Below are 15703 nucleotides of genomic sequence, written 5' to 3'. Positions count from 1 at the left end.
AAAAAATATTTTTGATTTTGTTTATAACATCACATTTTTCGATTGCTAATTTTAACGAAGTACATGCAAATGAAATTTTGTAATCTTTTAAATTATTTTCAATTTGTGGTCTTTTAACATGTGAATGTATGTCGTGACTCGATCAAAAGAAGATAAAATGTTTTGAAGGAAAAATAGGTGATTTATTTTTTAAAAATAGAAATTGAATGATATTTTAATAAGCGTTTGTGCAAATACCATTGATTTTGTTATTTCTTCTTGTTTCATTTTATTAAATAAAAATATCAAATACTTTTTCGATGTATAAAATATTTAAGGTAAAGGAAAAATAAATGTCATAAAATGATATTTGCATCCTTAAAATGTATAAGTCTTACACAATCATTTTTAAAAAATAAATAAATTTAGAATCTACATAAATAAATTATTTTTTAATAATAAATATTACTTTTTTTTTTTAAGAAGTGTATAAAACTTATCTATCCTAAGATTATATTTAGTTTTATTTAAAATAAATATTCTTTCTACTTATAAAACACGGATTTTGTATTGTGTACCTTCAACTCTTGCAATAGCCTATTGAATTTTTAAATTATAAAAATTAATAGTTTAAATAATTTATTAAGATCCGATGGACCGGTCGTCAGAATTATGTTAAAAATTGAATTGAAGTATAAAGTGTGACTGTTACGTTTAGATGTGGAGATGAATTGAGTTGATTTATGAATAGTAATATTTTATAAATTTTATTAAGATTTATTTAAATTTTAGTTTGAAATGTATAAAATAAGTTAAGGTAAATTTAATTTTTTTATAAAGAATTAAAAAAAATAATGTATACTAATATACCATCATTGATTTAAAATAAGTTAAATTTTACTCATCAACTAAATATAGATTTGATCGTTTGGATAATACAAAGTCTAATTTATTTATAAAGAAACAAACAAAAAACCAAAAAAGTAAAACCGAGACAGGCATGCCACATGGCACATATCCGAAACCAAAAACAAAATAACCGCGCTCTTGCCTCATCTCGTTTCAATCTTGGAGTTAGCCGAGGGATTAAAGATGGAGACGGAGGAGGGCTCCGATGCAGCGTGCATTCCAATTCTCAAACCAACCGATGAATCGGAATTGGAGAAGCAATGGAGGCTGTACGAGGCGTACAACGAACTGCACGGTCTGGCGCAGGAGTTCCAGACCCCATTTGAGGCGCCGGCAGTGCTGGTGGTGGGCCACCAGACAGACGGTAAGAGTGCTCTGGTGGAAGCTCTCATGGGCTTCCAGTTCAACCACGTCGGCGGCGGCACGAAGACCAGGCGCCCCATCACTCTCCACATGAAGTACGACCCTCTCTGCGAGCTCCCCCGCTGTCGTCTCGTCTCCAATGCCGATGCCGACTCTGATTCCACCATGTTCGTTGCCGAGGAAATGTCTCTCCTGGAAATTCAGGTTTTCTAATTGTTGCCGTTGGGATGCTACAAAATGATGATTTCAGTACAATTATGCAAATGGTGTATTTTTTTTCTTTAAATTCTAACTTAATGATTTTCCATAGGCATACATTGAAGCTGAAAATTTGAGGTTGGAGCGCGACCCTTGTCAATTTTCAACCAAAGAAATAATTATTAAAGTGGAATATAAATATTGCCCAAATCTTACCATTATAGACACTCCTGGACTAATTGCTCCTGCTCCAGGTCCAAAGAATCGAGCGCTACAGGTCCAATGCAAGCCGCTGAATACCTTTTTTTTTTTTTTTTTTTTTTAAATGTTTAGTTTTTGCTGTGATTGTAATGGTAAATGCTGTTGTGCTGTCGCATTCTTGGCAGAGTCAAGCTCGTGCAGTGGAGTCCCTCGTGCGAGCTAAAATGCAGCATAAAGAGTTCATTATACTATGCCTTGAAGATTGTAGCGACTGGAGCAATGCAACCACCCGGAGGGTGGTTATGCAAGTATGTGCCTTTCAAGTCCTTTTATTTTTGTCGACTTCATGATTCTTTACCCCTATGGTTGACATTTTCTTGATCATTTCCTCTATACTTTGTTTGAGTAGGAGAATGTGTTTGTTGCAGACTTCCCAGATTTCTGCAACAGTCTATGCTAAATAGTCGCCTTAATGACAATATGCCTTTTGGCTATTTATTTTCATTTTGTTCTTTTTTGGTTACAGCTCTGAAGGAAAGAAAAATATTTGGCTTCCATTGTGTAAGCATAAACGCAACTATCCCCGAGGACTTGCTAAAGCATTATAGCCAGTTTTATTCAATCTCAAACTAGTTCAGTTCATCTTGCACCTTCTCATCATAGCCACCCAATGGGCCATTTAAAAATGGAATTTGAAAAACAAGTGCAGCATACGCTCAGAGCTGGTAATGTGTAAAAGACAACTAGAGCTATTTGAAACTTCTTTTGCCAGAAGTTTTTGAGCCTAAAATTTTTTTGAAAGGGCAAGTCACAGCGAAAAGTAGAAAACTTTGTCTTGGAATTTCAAACCTATTCCCAACTAAGTGAGCCTACTGCCCTAAGGATAAATTTTCGGCTACTTTTGAACTAAAAAAGTAAATGCATCAGAGAAACTGTATCTTAGTATAGATTGACTGCTTTTGAATCGGTAATGGGTCAACTACCTTAAATATTTAGCATCAAGTGCAAAAGTTTGAATATTTCCGTGACCTTATACAGATTGATCCTGAGCTTTCAAGAACAGTCATTGTCTCTACCAAGCTTGATACAAAAATACCCCAGTTTGCACGTTCATCAGATGTGGAAGTTTTCCTTTCACCACCTGCATGTACACTTGATGGCTTCATACTGGGTGACTCTCCCTTTTTCACATCTGTGCCTTCAGGAAGAGTTGGTTCTGGCCCCGATTCAGTTTACGGGACAAATGATGAGTTTAAACAGGTTTAGTATTCAACAGTTAACTTATCTAGTTTTTTTTTTTTTTTTTTTTTCCTTTCCTTTTTCTGTTAAGTGCCTTTTCTAGTTGTACATTTGAATGGTAGTGGTATTGCCATGTTCCTACAGTGTGCCTATTGATGTTGGTCATCATTGACTTTCCTTTACTTTGTTACCTGGTTTTTTAGTTGTACCCCTACCTTAAGGTATTGATGGTTTCATACTAGACATGGATTTTCTGTGTTCTGTTTGGCACTTATTTTTGGATCAGATAATGCAGATTGCTTATACCATGATTTTTATAATCTGGGCAATGTCAGCATTAGCTTCTTCTAAGTTCTTCACCTGTTTCGAAATCATAAAACTGCTTCTGTTTTTTCATCTATAAGTAGTCCTGCACCTAGGGGAAACTGACATTACATTTTCTGGGAGGGGGAATAATGTTGTGATTCCAAAGAGATCAATGGAGCAGAGGGAGTAAATAGAATGAATGGAAGAGCTCTTGTGACATGAGAAAAAATGCACTTTTTATTTAATGAATAAAAGCATGGGTTACTTCTAAATTGAAATGTGAGTTTTGAATATAAAACTTGGAGTAGGAAAGAGGGGATTTTAAATTTGATGTGCAAGAAATAACAAAGACAGAAAGTACAAAGACTTTTGCTCAAAGATGGGGTAAGACACGATGGTTGAAGCTGCATGAGATGCTTGTTTCTGTCCAACAATTACCAACAAATACATTGGTGCAACAAACTTTTTTCTTTTGAGTTGGAGGGTGAAGATTGTAATACCCTGGTATTTAGACTACTAAAGTTTAATTTCACGAGCATCCGGCCAGTGTAATTGATTATTATTATATAAAAACTAATACATATAATCAAGTTAAACATATCTTAATTCATTACATGATAACTAGAGTCTTTAAGAGTGAGGCATTGTTAACACCTTGACGTCTGCAATTTGGTTGAACACTTCGGCCTTTTCTTCCCTTGATCTTCTTATGTTTGTATGTTAGAGGAGAAAAGGACCAAGAGCCCTTTATATAGTCTATGAAAATAACTTCCTCCATTAAGAGTCGCAACTTTAAGCTCTCTAAATCTCTTTAAACTTCAAAAGTTCAGAAAACCAAAACACATGCATTAGGAAAACTAAAAGACTTTATCTATGATCTAAACCGTTGCATCATACTTTCATTATGATGCATAACTCTTATGAATTCATTTGGTTCAGATGTAAATAAGATTTGAGTTAAGAGAACCAAAAGACCAATGTTAGGTAATCTAAAAGACTCTCTCATGTGGTCTAAAATTTTTTATCATTCCGAAAAGGTGAGTTCAGACGTAAATGTTAGGCAATGAGAGGATATCAGATGATAATGCTGGAATTAGTAGTTCATATAACTATTTGGATGATCTGGTTGAAAAAAAAAAGGGTTAGAGGGGATTTTAACCCTTTTGCGTGGGAAGGGAAATTTGGCTATATGCTTGTGTTTCATATCTAATCTTCTTCCAATTCTTAAGCATATTTTATAATGAAGGCAATATCCCTAAGAGAGGAGGAAGATGTTAAATCTTTGGAGGAGAAGTTGGGCCGATCACTATCAAAGCAAGAAAGAAGTAGAATAGGTGTAAGCAAACTTCGATTCTTCTTGGAAGAATTACTGCAGAAAAGGTACATGTTTATTTCCTCGTATTAGCATTGGCTCTTTGCCTCTCTTGTAATGGATGGACACTTAGGACTTGTTTGGGAAGTGAGATGATCTCATCTTGTCTCAAAACTTCTCATAATTTCCTTCCCAAATATCACTCAAACGTAAACACTTTTCAATTTCAAATCTTCACCTGTTTGTCTAATCATTACCTAATTCTTACAACTTTCTCAAACTTCCAAACAAAACACAAAAAACAATACAAAATTTTCAAATTTCAAAATAAAAATTATATTCTAAAAATATTTTTAAATTTATAATATTTTTATTCAACTTTTTCTCTCTCCTTTCCCAAAACCCAATAAAATATCTTAACTCAAATCATTTCACTACTATTCACATAATTCTCATCTCATTACCCAAACATTGCTGTAGTTTGCCTACAATATTCTCTGGCTAATTGTTTGCTAAGATTATGCTTGCCAGGTACATGGATAGTGTTCCATCGATCATTCCACTTCTTGAAAAGGAGTACCGGAGCACAACAAGAAAGCTGAATGAAATAAATCAGGAACTCAGGTTTCTAGATAAACTTATAAAACTTGTTTTTTTAGGCAATATTAGATGGGGAATTAAACTTTGGCCTTGAATGGTTCAAATTCCAATAATGCCACACATGTGTTGTGGGGCTAGAATCTTTCATTATTGCATAATTTTTTATTAGTTAATTTATTTCTTTACCATAAATGAACATGTCACTTTCTTTTTTTATTCATTTTATTCTACTTTTGATGCGCAGCACCTTGGATGCAGTAAAATTAAAGGAGAAAGGAAGAACATTTCATGATCTGTTCTTGACCAAGGTCTCAATTACAGTCCTCTCATTCTGGAGGATTCGTATTGTTTATCAGTGCTGCCAAATGCCAATATCTAATTCTCTTAGGTGGCTTATAGCAACTGCATGAGGAGAAATCTTGGACTGGAAAGACTCTGCATGAACTATTAAGGACATGCTTCGTTTTTAGTTAGATTTGTGGTTGGAAGAGTGCTTTAAAGTCCTTGTCTATTAGTAAAACATTTCTCCAAACAGCATAAATAGTATGAATGCAGCATAAAAAAAATTAGCTTAACAATTGAAAATCAAATCTCCAATATGTTGGATATTAACATTACTACTACCCAAATATTATTGTCTTATTCATGATTATTAATTGTGACTAACTATGGTTTATTGTTCAGTTGTCATTGTTATTGAAGGGGACAGTTGTTGCACCTCCAGATAAATTTGGTAAATCATCTAGATGTTCCTTTCCATGGACAATTTAGACACATGGTGGATGTTGTAACGTTAAAAGTTCATTCTTGTTATTTTCTATAATATGTTTATATATTTTCATTTATGTCGCTTTCTTGGATCCCAAACAATTTGTTTCTTTCTGTTACAGGTGAAACACTACAAGACGAGAGAACTAATGGAGGGGCATTTGTTGCTTCTGATGGTGTTCAGTTTCCTCACAAGTTAATACCTGTAAGCCAAAGAATTCTCTGACCTGAAATACATTTATGTGCTGAAGTGTAATATATTGGTATGCCACACATAACACTACAGGCATATGCTTTGCTGAAAATTTGTGCTTACTTTTATATTCTACTTTTTAGTATTGTCTGTATTTTATTTTCCTCCCATATTTGTTCAGTCTGAATCTTTCTGTTATTAATTATTTTAGCTGATCGTATTTGTAGACGAGATTTGATGAAATAATACTCTATTCTCATATTCACAGTGTACACACAAGTATATATATACCCTAAATACAAGAGACTCATATACCCTTATACAAACACATTATAGACAATATATTCTAACACTCCCCCTCAAGTTGGGGCATATACATCATATAAACCCAGCTTGAAACAAATAGGTTTTAATCAACTCCAACACAAGGATTTAGTAAACACATTTGCGAGTTGATCTGCGGACTTCACAAAAGGTGTAGCAATGTCACCACTTAGTATCTTATCTCGAATGAAGTGACAATTAATCTCTATATGTTTAGTCATCTCATGAAACACAGGGTTAGAGGCAATATGCAGTGTAGCTTGATTATCACAAAATAGCTGGAAACCCAATCTCTTGAAGAAAGTGTTGTAACCATGTCAACTCACTAGTAGTATGTGGCATTGCCCTGTATTCAGCCTCCACACTAGAACGAGCTATTACTGTTTGTTTCTTACTCTTCCATGTAACCAAGTTACCTCCTACAAAGGTACAATATCCCGTAGTAAATCTTCTATCTGAAGGAGATCCTGCCCAATCAAAATCTGAAAATGCTTCAACTCTAAGATGTCCATTTGGTCGATATAGTATTCCAAGGCCAGGTGCTCGCTTGAGATAACGAAGAATCTGAATTACAGCATCCCAATGTGAGATCCTAGACGTTTGTAAAAATTGACTCAGTACACTCACTGCATAAGAGATGTCTGGTCTAGTGATGGTAAGATAGTTCAATTTCCCAACAAGTCTTTGATACATACCTGAATCTCTAAACAACTCCCCCTCTTCTTTCAAGAATTTACGATTGGGATCCATACGGGTGTCAATAGGTCGTGCACCCAACATGCCGGTTTCTTCTAAAAGATCAAGTACACATTTCCTCTGAGATAGGTTGATGCTCTCTTTAGATCTACTGACTTCAATTCCAAGGAAATATCTACGCTTGCCCAAGTCTTTCGTCTGACACTGATCATGTAAAAATTGCTTTAGTCTAATAATTCCAGCAGAGTCACTCCCAATAATTACAATATCATCCACGTATACAACCAACAAAATGTGATCTGCATCACTATGCAAGTGAAATACCGAGTGATCTTTTTGGCATTTGTGAAGACCAAATGTCAATACAGCATTAGAGAACCTTCCAAACCATGCTCGAGGAGATTGTTTCAAACCATATAATGCCTTTTTCAACCTGCATACAGTACCTCGATACTCCCCTTGAGCAACAAACCCAGGTGGTTGCTCCATATAAACTTCCTCATGTAACTCGCTATGGAAGAATGCATTTTTTACATCCAGCTGAAATAAGGGCCAGTCTAAATTAGCAGCAAGAGAGATTAGCACTCGAACAGAAGAGATTTGGGCAACTGGAGAGAGTGTCTCTTCGTAATCAATGCCATAGGTTTGAGTGTAGCCCTTTGCAACCAAGCGGGCTTTCAGACGTTCTACAGAACCATTAGGATGAAATTTGATAGTGTATACCCATTTACAGCCAACAAGTTGTTTACTAGGTGGTAGTGGAATAAGATCCCATGTGCCATTATGATGAAGAGCATCCATTTCATTTTCTATAGCTATCCTCCATCTCGGATCAAATAATGCATCCTGAAGTGTCTTAGGAATAGAGAGTTTTGAAACTTGAGATGTAAAACATGAGAATGAAGGGGATAAGGCATGATATGAAACAAATTGACTAATAGGATGTTGAGTAACACAAGAACGATTACCTTTGCGAAGAGCAATAGATAGAGAGTCCAAAGTACTGGGCAACTCAGGATCTGAAGATGGAGGCACGACTGGTTGGGGTATGGGAGCCGGTGGCCGCAAGCGACGTGAGTAAACCTGTAAAGGAACTGCGGAAGGTTGGGTAAGGTTGGGTGATTGTGAGGGAGATAATATAAGAGTAGGTAATGGTAGAGGATCACACTCAACACTCGAAGATGTATTTGAAAAAAAAGGGTATGGACTCAAAGAAGGTAACATCAACACTCGTGAAATAGCGTCTAAGAGTAGGACTATAGCAGCGATATCCTTTTTGAGTCCAGGAATAACCAACAAAGAGACACTTGGTAGAACGGGGGTCAAGTTTATCAAAGTCTGGACCAAGGTTATGAATGGAGCAAACACATCCGAAGATTTTTGGTGGAAGAGAAAAAGGTAAAGATGATGGAAACAAGACGGAGAAGGGAGATGAACCATTAAGAACTGATGAAGGCATACAATTAATAAGATGACAAGCAGTAAGAACACCATCACTCCAAAACCGTTTAGGAACATGCATATGTAGCCATAGTGCTTGGGTTACATATAACAAATGCTGGTTTTTGCATTCAGCCACCCCATTCTGTTGGGGTGTATATGAACATGATGTTTGATGAACAATTCCTTTGTCACTTAGGTAAGTAGCAAAGGCACTAGATAGATATTTTCTAGCATTATCAGAACGCAAAATTTGAACCTTTTTGTTAAATTGAGTTTTAATTTGTTTCCAGAACACTTGAAATATGGAAAGAAGTTTAGATCTGGCCTTCATAAAAAAACAACCATGTCACACGAGAGTAGTCATCAACAAATGTAACAAAATATTGAAACTTGTTTGATTCAATGTTGATTGGTCTCCATATATCAGAGTGAACCAATTTAAAAGGACTCGATGCTTGTTTATCAATACGAGGAACAAAAGACACACGATGGTGTTTACTAAGTTGACACGCTTCACAAGAAAAGGGAGACGCACTTCCCAAGTTCCTAATTTGACACTTCAAAAGAGAAAGTGAGGGATGACCTAGGCGACAGTGCCATTCAAAAGCAGATGATGAGGGGGTTGTAAAGGCTTGAGTGGGTGACTGTTGAATATCAAGGTAATACAGACCACCAGCTTCATGCCCCGTACCAATCTTATTCTCCGTCTTGAGAATCTGAAAAACACATGAAGAGGGATAAAAAGTGACTGAACATTGTAGATTTTGAGTAATCTTACTAATAGACAACAAACTAAAAGGAAAACTCGGAGCATGTAGGACAGATGACAAGGATATGGAGTCAGTGAGTTTAGTGGATCCAATGCTTGTAACTTTAGCAAGAGAACCATTAGCAAGAGTGACATTTTTTATAGATGGTACAGTATTTAACTTAGACAGGGCAAAAGACAAACCGTTCAAATATTCATTAGCTCCTGAATCAATGATCCATGGACGTTGAGTGGATGAGACAAGACACCTGAGTGGGTAAGAGTAGCTGTGGAAGATGAAGCCTCTGTGTGACCCAAAAACCGCTCATACTCATCCTTTGATATACTAATCATATCTGAAGATCGGTTGGAGCTCGTTGACTGTGGATCATCTTGGAAAGTGGCTTGATTAGCAGACCCAGATGGTCTACCATGTAGATCCCAACAATAATCCACTGAGTGGTTAGTGTGACCACAATGGGTGCACTTACGAAATTCATGACCTCGAGTGCGATTATCTCTTCCCCCACGTGCACCCCCATGTGCACCTATACCACTTCGACCTCCACATCCAGCAGGAGCAACATAGAAAGTAGTTAAAGTAGACCTCTCATTACTCTGATCAGAAGACAATGTAGCTCGCTAAAGTCGGGAGAATACATCAGGAAATGAGGGAAGCTTTGGACTTGCCAAAATTTGAGAACGCACTGACTCATACTCCGGTTTTAAGCCAACAAGAAAGCGAACAATATTAAAATCTTCTCGTTGTTTTAGCATACTTGGAACATCAGAAGTGACGAGTTGATACATTTTGAGTTCTTCACATATGCCCATTACTTGAGAATAATATTCTTCCAGGCCCAAAACATTATGTTCCAACACGAAGAATTGTTTACACAACTCATAAATACGAGTTATGTTTCCAGCACCTGAATACATCTGTTTGAAATGCCCCTACACCTCTTGAGCAGTGTCAAAATGTATTAAATTTGAGCAGATACTAGGTTCAATACTAGTCAATATCAGAGATAATATTTGAGCATCTTCCTGCACCCATTGAGCAAATGTAGAACTAGTCGAAGCAGGAATTGGATCAATCAGATGAGTACGACAAAGACCCTGGAAAATACAATCTGGAAAAGTAGAAATCCAGATTAAAAACCCAAATCTAGGGCCTGTATCGGGTGAAACAAGTCTAAACCGGTCAAAAAAGTGTTGTACCGGTTCCGAACCGGTATGTATCGGCTTGAAAGTGGCCGGAATCGGACTGTATCGGCCGAAATCGGCTTTGTTTCAGCCGGTATCGGGTCTGTTTCTACCAGTATATGGCCGATATGGACCTGCCTCGGATCGGGTCCGGGTCTGGCTCTGGCTCGTTTGGATCTGTCTCGGATAAGCCTATCCTAACCCAGGATAAGTTTAAGCTATCCGTGTTACCAAACGTGTTTTATTCCAACCTGGAATAAACCTTATACAGGTTCAGGGTTATGCCTACTCCAGAATTGGAATAGGAGCTTACCTGCAACTAAATGGTACTGGATCGGCGACGGTGACCCCTTCCGGAGGCTGAAGACGACAACAACTAGGCTCGGTACCAACAGAAACTGCCGGCGAGTTCACCCCTGGTGTCCAGTACCGGAGATGATGCCGGAAAGTGGCCGGAAAGCGCTTCAACCACCACAAGCCGCCAACGAGCACGGAAACCACACGGAAACACGCCGGGGAACACGGTGAGCTCACAAACTACACCCGAAAAACACTCTCAACCCATACAGAACTCAGATTCGTGAGAATCGCGCTCTGATACCATGTAGATGAGATTTGATGAAATAATACTCTATTCTCTTATTCACAGTGTACACACAAGTATATATATACCCTAAATACAAGAGACTCATATACCCTTATACAAACACATTATAGACAATATATTCTAACAGTATTAATGTGGAAGGAGCAAAAGGGCAAAAGGTAGGAACAAATTATGGGGGTAGAAGCCATGAGAAACTACAAGATTTTTAGAGATTGTAACCAGAGACATTGGTTGCCCTAGATAGGACCCAATGGCATAAAAAGTCAATGTGGCTGACCCAGTTAGTTGCGAATTGGGATTGAGGTTTATTTGAGTTGAGTATCTTCTAAAAAAAATACTGCTCTATAAATAGGGCTCTGATTTATAGAAGTAAATGACTAACTGATCTGAATACAAGAGCTCGTCTTCTCAATTATACTTATATGTGGTTAAAGGCTGTTAGTAGCCTCACACAAACTGAACTGAATATATTTCAGTAATATATAAAGATGCAAATAGTCTTTGGGTTTGATTTTATTGTAGAATGCGGGAATGCGTCTTTATGGGGGTGCACAATATCACCGTGCCATGGCTGAATTCCGTTTTGTTGTTGGAGGAACTAAATGCCCTCCAATTACCCGGGAAGAAATTGTAAATGCCTGCGGAGTTGAAGATATTCATGATGGAACAAACTACTCTAGGTATTGACGGTTTTTTAGTTTACTCAGATGTGTCACTGGATTCAGGCTTCTTTTAATTTTCTGATTTTCCTCTTTCCCTTTTTTTTTTTTGTTTTTGCGAGAAATCAGGACAGCTTGTGTAATAGCTGTTGCAAAGGCTAGGGACTCATTTGAACCATTTCTTCATCAGGTGTTAAGTACTATTATCATTCCATTTTTGTCTTATTTTTATTGGTGGTCTTGAGATATGTCACATTATTCTTAACTTGCCTGAATAAAAAGACAAAGATATGTCACATGCAGTGAAACCAAGATTTTTGCCTTCATTGTTTTTTGAAAGATAAATTCATCAACAAAATCCCATCATGCAAAAATCCTGTGAGTGGAATCCTTTCAGACCAGATTGGAGCATATCATTAACCCAAAATAAATAACCATTACATCCATTTTAATCCGGTATAACGTTAAGTATGAGATGATGTTATTTTTACTTAAAAAAACTAATGTTGTTGGTGTCAAGAGACGTAAAAGAGAAAGTCCACTGTTGAAGGCTCGTTGGATGCCCCAGTGTGTCACTTCAGGAGAGATTCATGCAATTTTGAGGATAGGAACTGTCTAATTGGCAGTGATGCGGATCCTCAATGAGATACCTCAATAATGTTAGCAGAGAGTCGCATAAAGTGGGTGGAAATTCAAGTATTGTCCACTCTCCAGGTGATTGGGGAATTTCATTCCTTCTTGTACTTGCCCTTTATTAGATGTTTTCACTCCAGTGTGAGAGTTTTCCATGTTGTCATGTGCTTCCCAGAGTTACTTGTAACACAAAATCCCTAATGGGAGGCCACTCGAGATGGGGAACATGATAAGGGTGACATTAATTAGAGAACGAGGGAGTGACGTGTCCCAAAGGAGTGCATTGTGAGAGAGTTACATGTCTCATTAAAAACATCCGAGCTTGCTCTCTTCCTTTCAGCTATACCTGTTTTATGGACCTTCTTTCTTAGTTAATTATAAAGAAAAGGACATTGTTTCTTAGTTGCATATATTTCTCCTGTTGTGTAGCTGGCTGCCGATAACAACATTAGTTTGCATAATGTTTTGACACCGATGACACATTTTCATGACTTGAATAGAGGGTTGCACATTCATTCATTGAAAGTTTTGTATAATCCTTAACCCATCTTGCAAAAGACATTGTTTATTTCTGGCTTTTCTATCATTGATTTGTACAGAAATCTAATATTTCTGTCTTCCTAATTTAGTTGGGTGGTAGGCTCTTGTACATTCTGAAGAGATTGCTTCCTATTTCTGTGTATCTTCTACAAGTATGGGCTCTGTCTGTTCGTGAACGGTTTTGTATCACTTTTTTTACCTCATGAATATCATTTTGGTTCTTCTTCCTACATAAGTTACATTATAAATTACTCATCCTACTTCAATTGGTTTTCAACAGAAAGATGGTGAATACCTAAGCGGCCATGAAGTGTTTCTTAGGCGCGTTGCTGCTGCCTTCAACAAATTTGCTGAATCTACTGAAAGAGCTTGCCGTGAAAAGTAAACCAGTTGTCTCTTTTACAATTATACTGTTGTATATCTTACAGTATTTTTTTGGGGGGTACAAAAGAACAAAATATGATTCTCCTATTTATTAAAAGCATTATGAGGCTCTGTGTCTTTGGAAGTATTTTAAACTCCATGCATCTAGTTTAGCCAGCAATGTATGCAGATAAAAAATTATTGAAAATTGGAGGAAAAAAAAGGGGGATAAACAAAGCCACGACTTTAGAAGTTAGCAATGGCCGTGGTCTCGATATAGTAAATCTACTTATATATTATACTTCACATTTCTGTCATGTTCTTTATGGCTACCATTGGATGTTCTATTATATTGTTTACTTGATGCTCAGTTAAATTCTCTTGAGCTTGACCCTGATATATGCTCTTACTGTTCAATATGTTTTCGTTGCAGATGTATGGAGGATTTAGTAAGCACCACTCGTTACGTCACCTGGTCCCTCCACAATAAGGTTAATATATTTTATCTGTGAATCATTCAGGTGCAGATGACCAATCCAATCCATTTTCTGTTGCATCTCAAATGGCTTGCTTTTATATATATATATATATATATATTAGCCTATGCTAGGTAGATAGCTGTTTCTAGGATTAAAATAAGCATCAGATACCATTCTACTTTTTCCTTCCCTAATCTCTCTCTTTTTTTTTTCTTTTGTCACTTTAGGTGATGGAGGGAGTTTGTTTCCATGTTCTGTCTTCCATCTATATATTTTAAGTTTTGTTTCTTTTTAAGTTTATCCATATATGCATATGTTTCAGAAATGTGACTATATGGCACATTGGATTGTAATTGTGCCTTCAATGCTAAAGAAAGAGTCTAACATCACACGTGGGTGTTCTTATGTATCTAATTTAAGCTTTCCATAGCATGGACAGGCTGTCTCTGTGACTTTGAATGCTATAGACAACAGCTGAAAGGTGGCTAGTTTCTGCAAGTTAATTTGCTTTACTAATCATATGTCCCAATGGATGTCAAAATTTTTTTAGAATCGGGCTGGGTTACGTCAATTTTTGGACTCATTTGGAGGAGCAGAAGAGACCACGATTGGTGGTAATCCTTTATCTGCTGGTCTTCACCATGAGGGGTCTGTTGCCAATGAGAGGCAATATACTAAGCCAAGGGCAGATGTAAAGCTCAGTCATCTGGCCTCAAGCGCTGACTCTACCTCTTCTATTCAGACAACAGAAACGAGGCTGGCTGACCTTCTAGATAGCACTCTTTGGAACCGGAGGCTTGCACCTTCATCTGAAAGGCTTGTTTATGCTTTGGTACAACAGATATTTCATGGCATAAGAGAATATTTCTTGGCATCCGCAGAATTAAAGGTTTGTTATGTATATCCTTTCTATTGGTCAAAGGCTAGATTTGTTCAATAGAGTTGCACACATTCCTGACTCATAAGGGAGGGCTTATGGGATGATGGAGATTTCAAGCATGATTGCAAAGAATAAGCTTGTTTTCTTTGTAATAAGCATGCAAGATTTCCTTGTTTACTTTATTGTACTCATTTAAATTTCTTCACTTTGTGTTTCATGTCATGCTTCCATCTATTTGTAGATATTTTTCCCACTTCATTGTTTAGTGGCTAAACTACAGAATTATTCATTGCAACATTTCTGGAAAGCTCTATGCATAAAACATTTAGTGGAAAAGGGTATTATTTTGTTTATATATTGATGGATTCTTCCATGCCTAGTTTTTGTTTTCACATTTCTTTCTCATTCAGTTATATCTTCTGCAGTTCAACTGCTTCCTTCTAATGCCGGTTGTAGACAAGTTGCCTGCACTCCTTCGGGAGGACTTGGAATCTGCTTTTGAAGATGACCTGGATAATATCTTTGACATCACTAACCTGCAACACTCATTGGGCCTGCGGAAACGAGATACAGAGATTGAGCTGAAAAGGGTATTCTAATTTACTTATCTTTTTCCTAGACCGTCGAATTTGGGTATTCTCTCTCTCTAGTTTGACCAAGATGTTAGTGGTATTTGCAGATTAAGAGGCTTAAAGAGAAATTCAAACAAATACATGAACAGCTTAGTTCACTTCAAGTCGTGTTAAGGCCATCCATGATTTCCTCGAAGTGATTTGTGATCCAAGTTGCTGCAGAATGACATGGTCAGATGTGTGATAACATTATTTATAATCTGTTTCTTTTCTGTTTGCACTTATCCATTTAAGTGGATGTGTGAAAGAATATATAATGATTGGGTACGTAGTTGTTTAAGAATATTCATACTTAAAGACCATGCTTTAGAATTAAGTATCTTTAGTTTGTTTCTCATCAAGCCATGAGTTCACTCACCTTCAGAATATATAATGATTGGGTACGTAGTTGTTTAAGAATATTCATACTTAAAGACCATGCTTTA

At 36.8% G+C, this 15703-nt stretch overlaps 1 protein-coding gene across 4 annotated transcripts; it reads left to right on the top strand.

Moving 5' to 3' along the window:
• Positions 1–1009: 1009 nt before the first annotated feature.
• Positions 1010–15619, top strand: LOC122312538 (dynamin-like protein ARC5). 4 transcript variants are annotated; one of them, XM_043127181.1, is made up of 17 exons: positions 1011–1455; positions 1562–1726; positions 1836–1958; positions 2689–2910; positions 4442–4575; positions 5039–5131; positions 5352–5415; positions 5792–5840; positions 5998–6080; positions 11615–11772; positions 11881–11941; positions 13014–13076; positions 13205–13305; positions 13721–13778; positions 14317–14655; positions 15072–15236; positions 15326–15619. In XM_043127181.1, the coding sequence occupies exons 1-17, from the start codon at positions 1072–1074 to the stop codon at positions 15416–15418; spliced, it is 2355 nt and encodes a 784-aa protein (XP_042983115.1). In that variant the 5' UTR covers positions 1011–1071; the 3' UTR covers positions 15419–15619. The 4 variants fall into 4 exon arrangements, with proteins under 4 accessions (XP_042983116.1, XP_042983117.1, XP_042983118.1 ...); XM_043127182.1 differs by lacking the exon at positions 13014–13076 and having other exon boundaries at positions 1010–1455; XM_043127183.1 differs by lacking the exons at positions 11615–11772; positions 11881–11941 and having other exon boundaries at positions 1010–1455.
• Positions 15620–15703: the final 84 nt, after the last annotated feature.

Source organism: Carya illinoinensis, chromosome 6, assembly GCF_018687715.1.
Source record: "Carya illinoinensis cultivar Pawnee chromosome 6, C.illinoinensisPawnee_v1, whole genome shotgun sequence".
Taxonomy (NCBI): domain Eukaryota; kingdom Viridiplantae; phylum Streptophyta; class Magnoliopsida; order Fagales; family Juglandaceae; genus Carya; species Carya illinoinensis.
Note: the sequence above shows the minus strand (reverse complement) of the source record. Positions and strands in the feature narration are given on the sequence as shown.

Bases quoted from the DNA above. Each gene is read 5' to 3' on its own strand.
- LOC122312538 (XM_043127181.1), top strand. From the start codon at position 1,072: ATGGAGACGGAGGAGGGCTCCGATGCAGCGTGCATTCCAATTCTCAAA. The intron at 1,456-1,561 runs GTTTTCTAATTG...GATTTTCCATAG, and splicing joins TGTCTCTCCTGGAAATTCAG to GCATACATTGAAGCTGAAAA. The intron at 11,773-11,880 runs GTATTGACGGTT...GCGAGAAATCAG, and splicing joins GATGGAACAAACTACTCTAG to GACAGCTTGTGTAATAGCTG.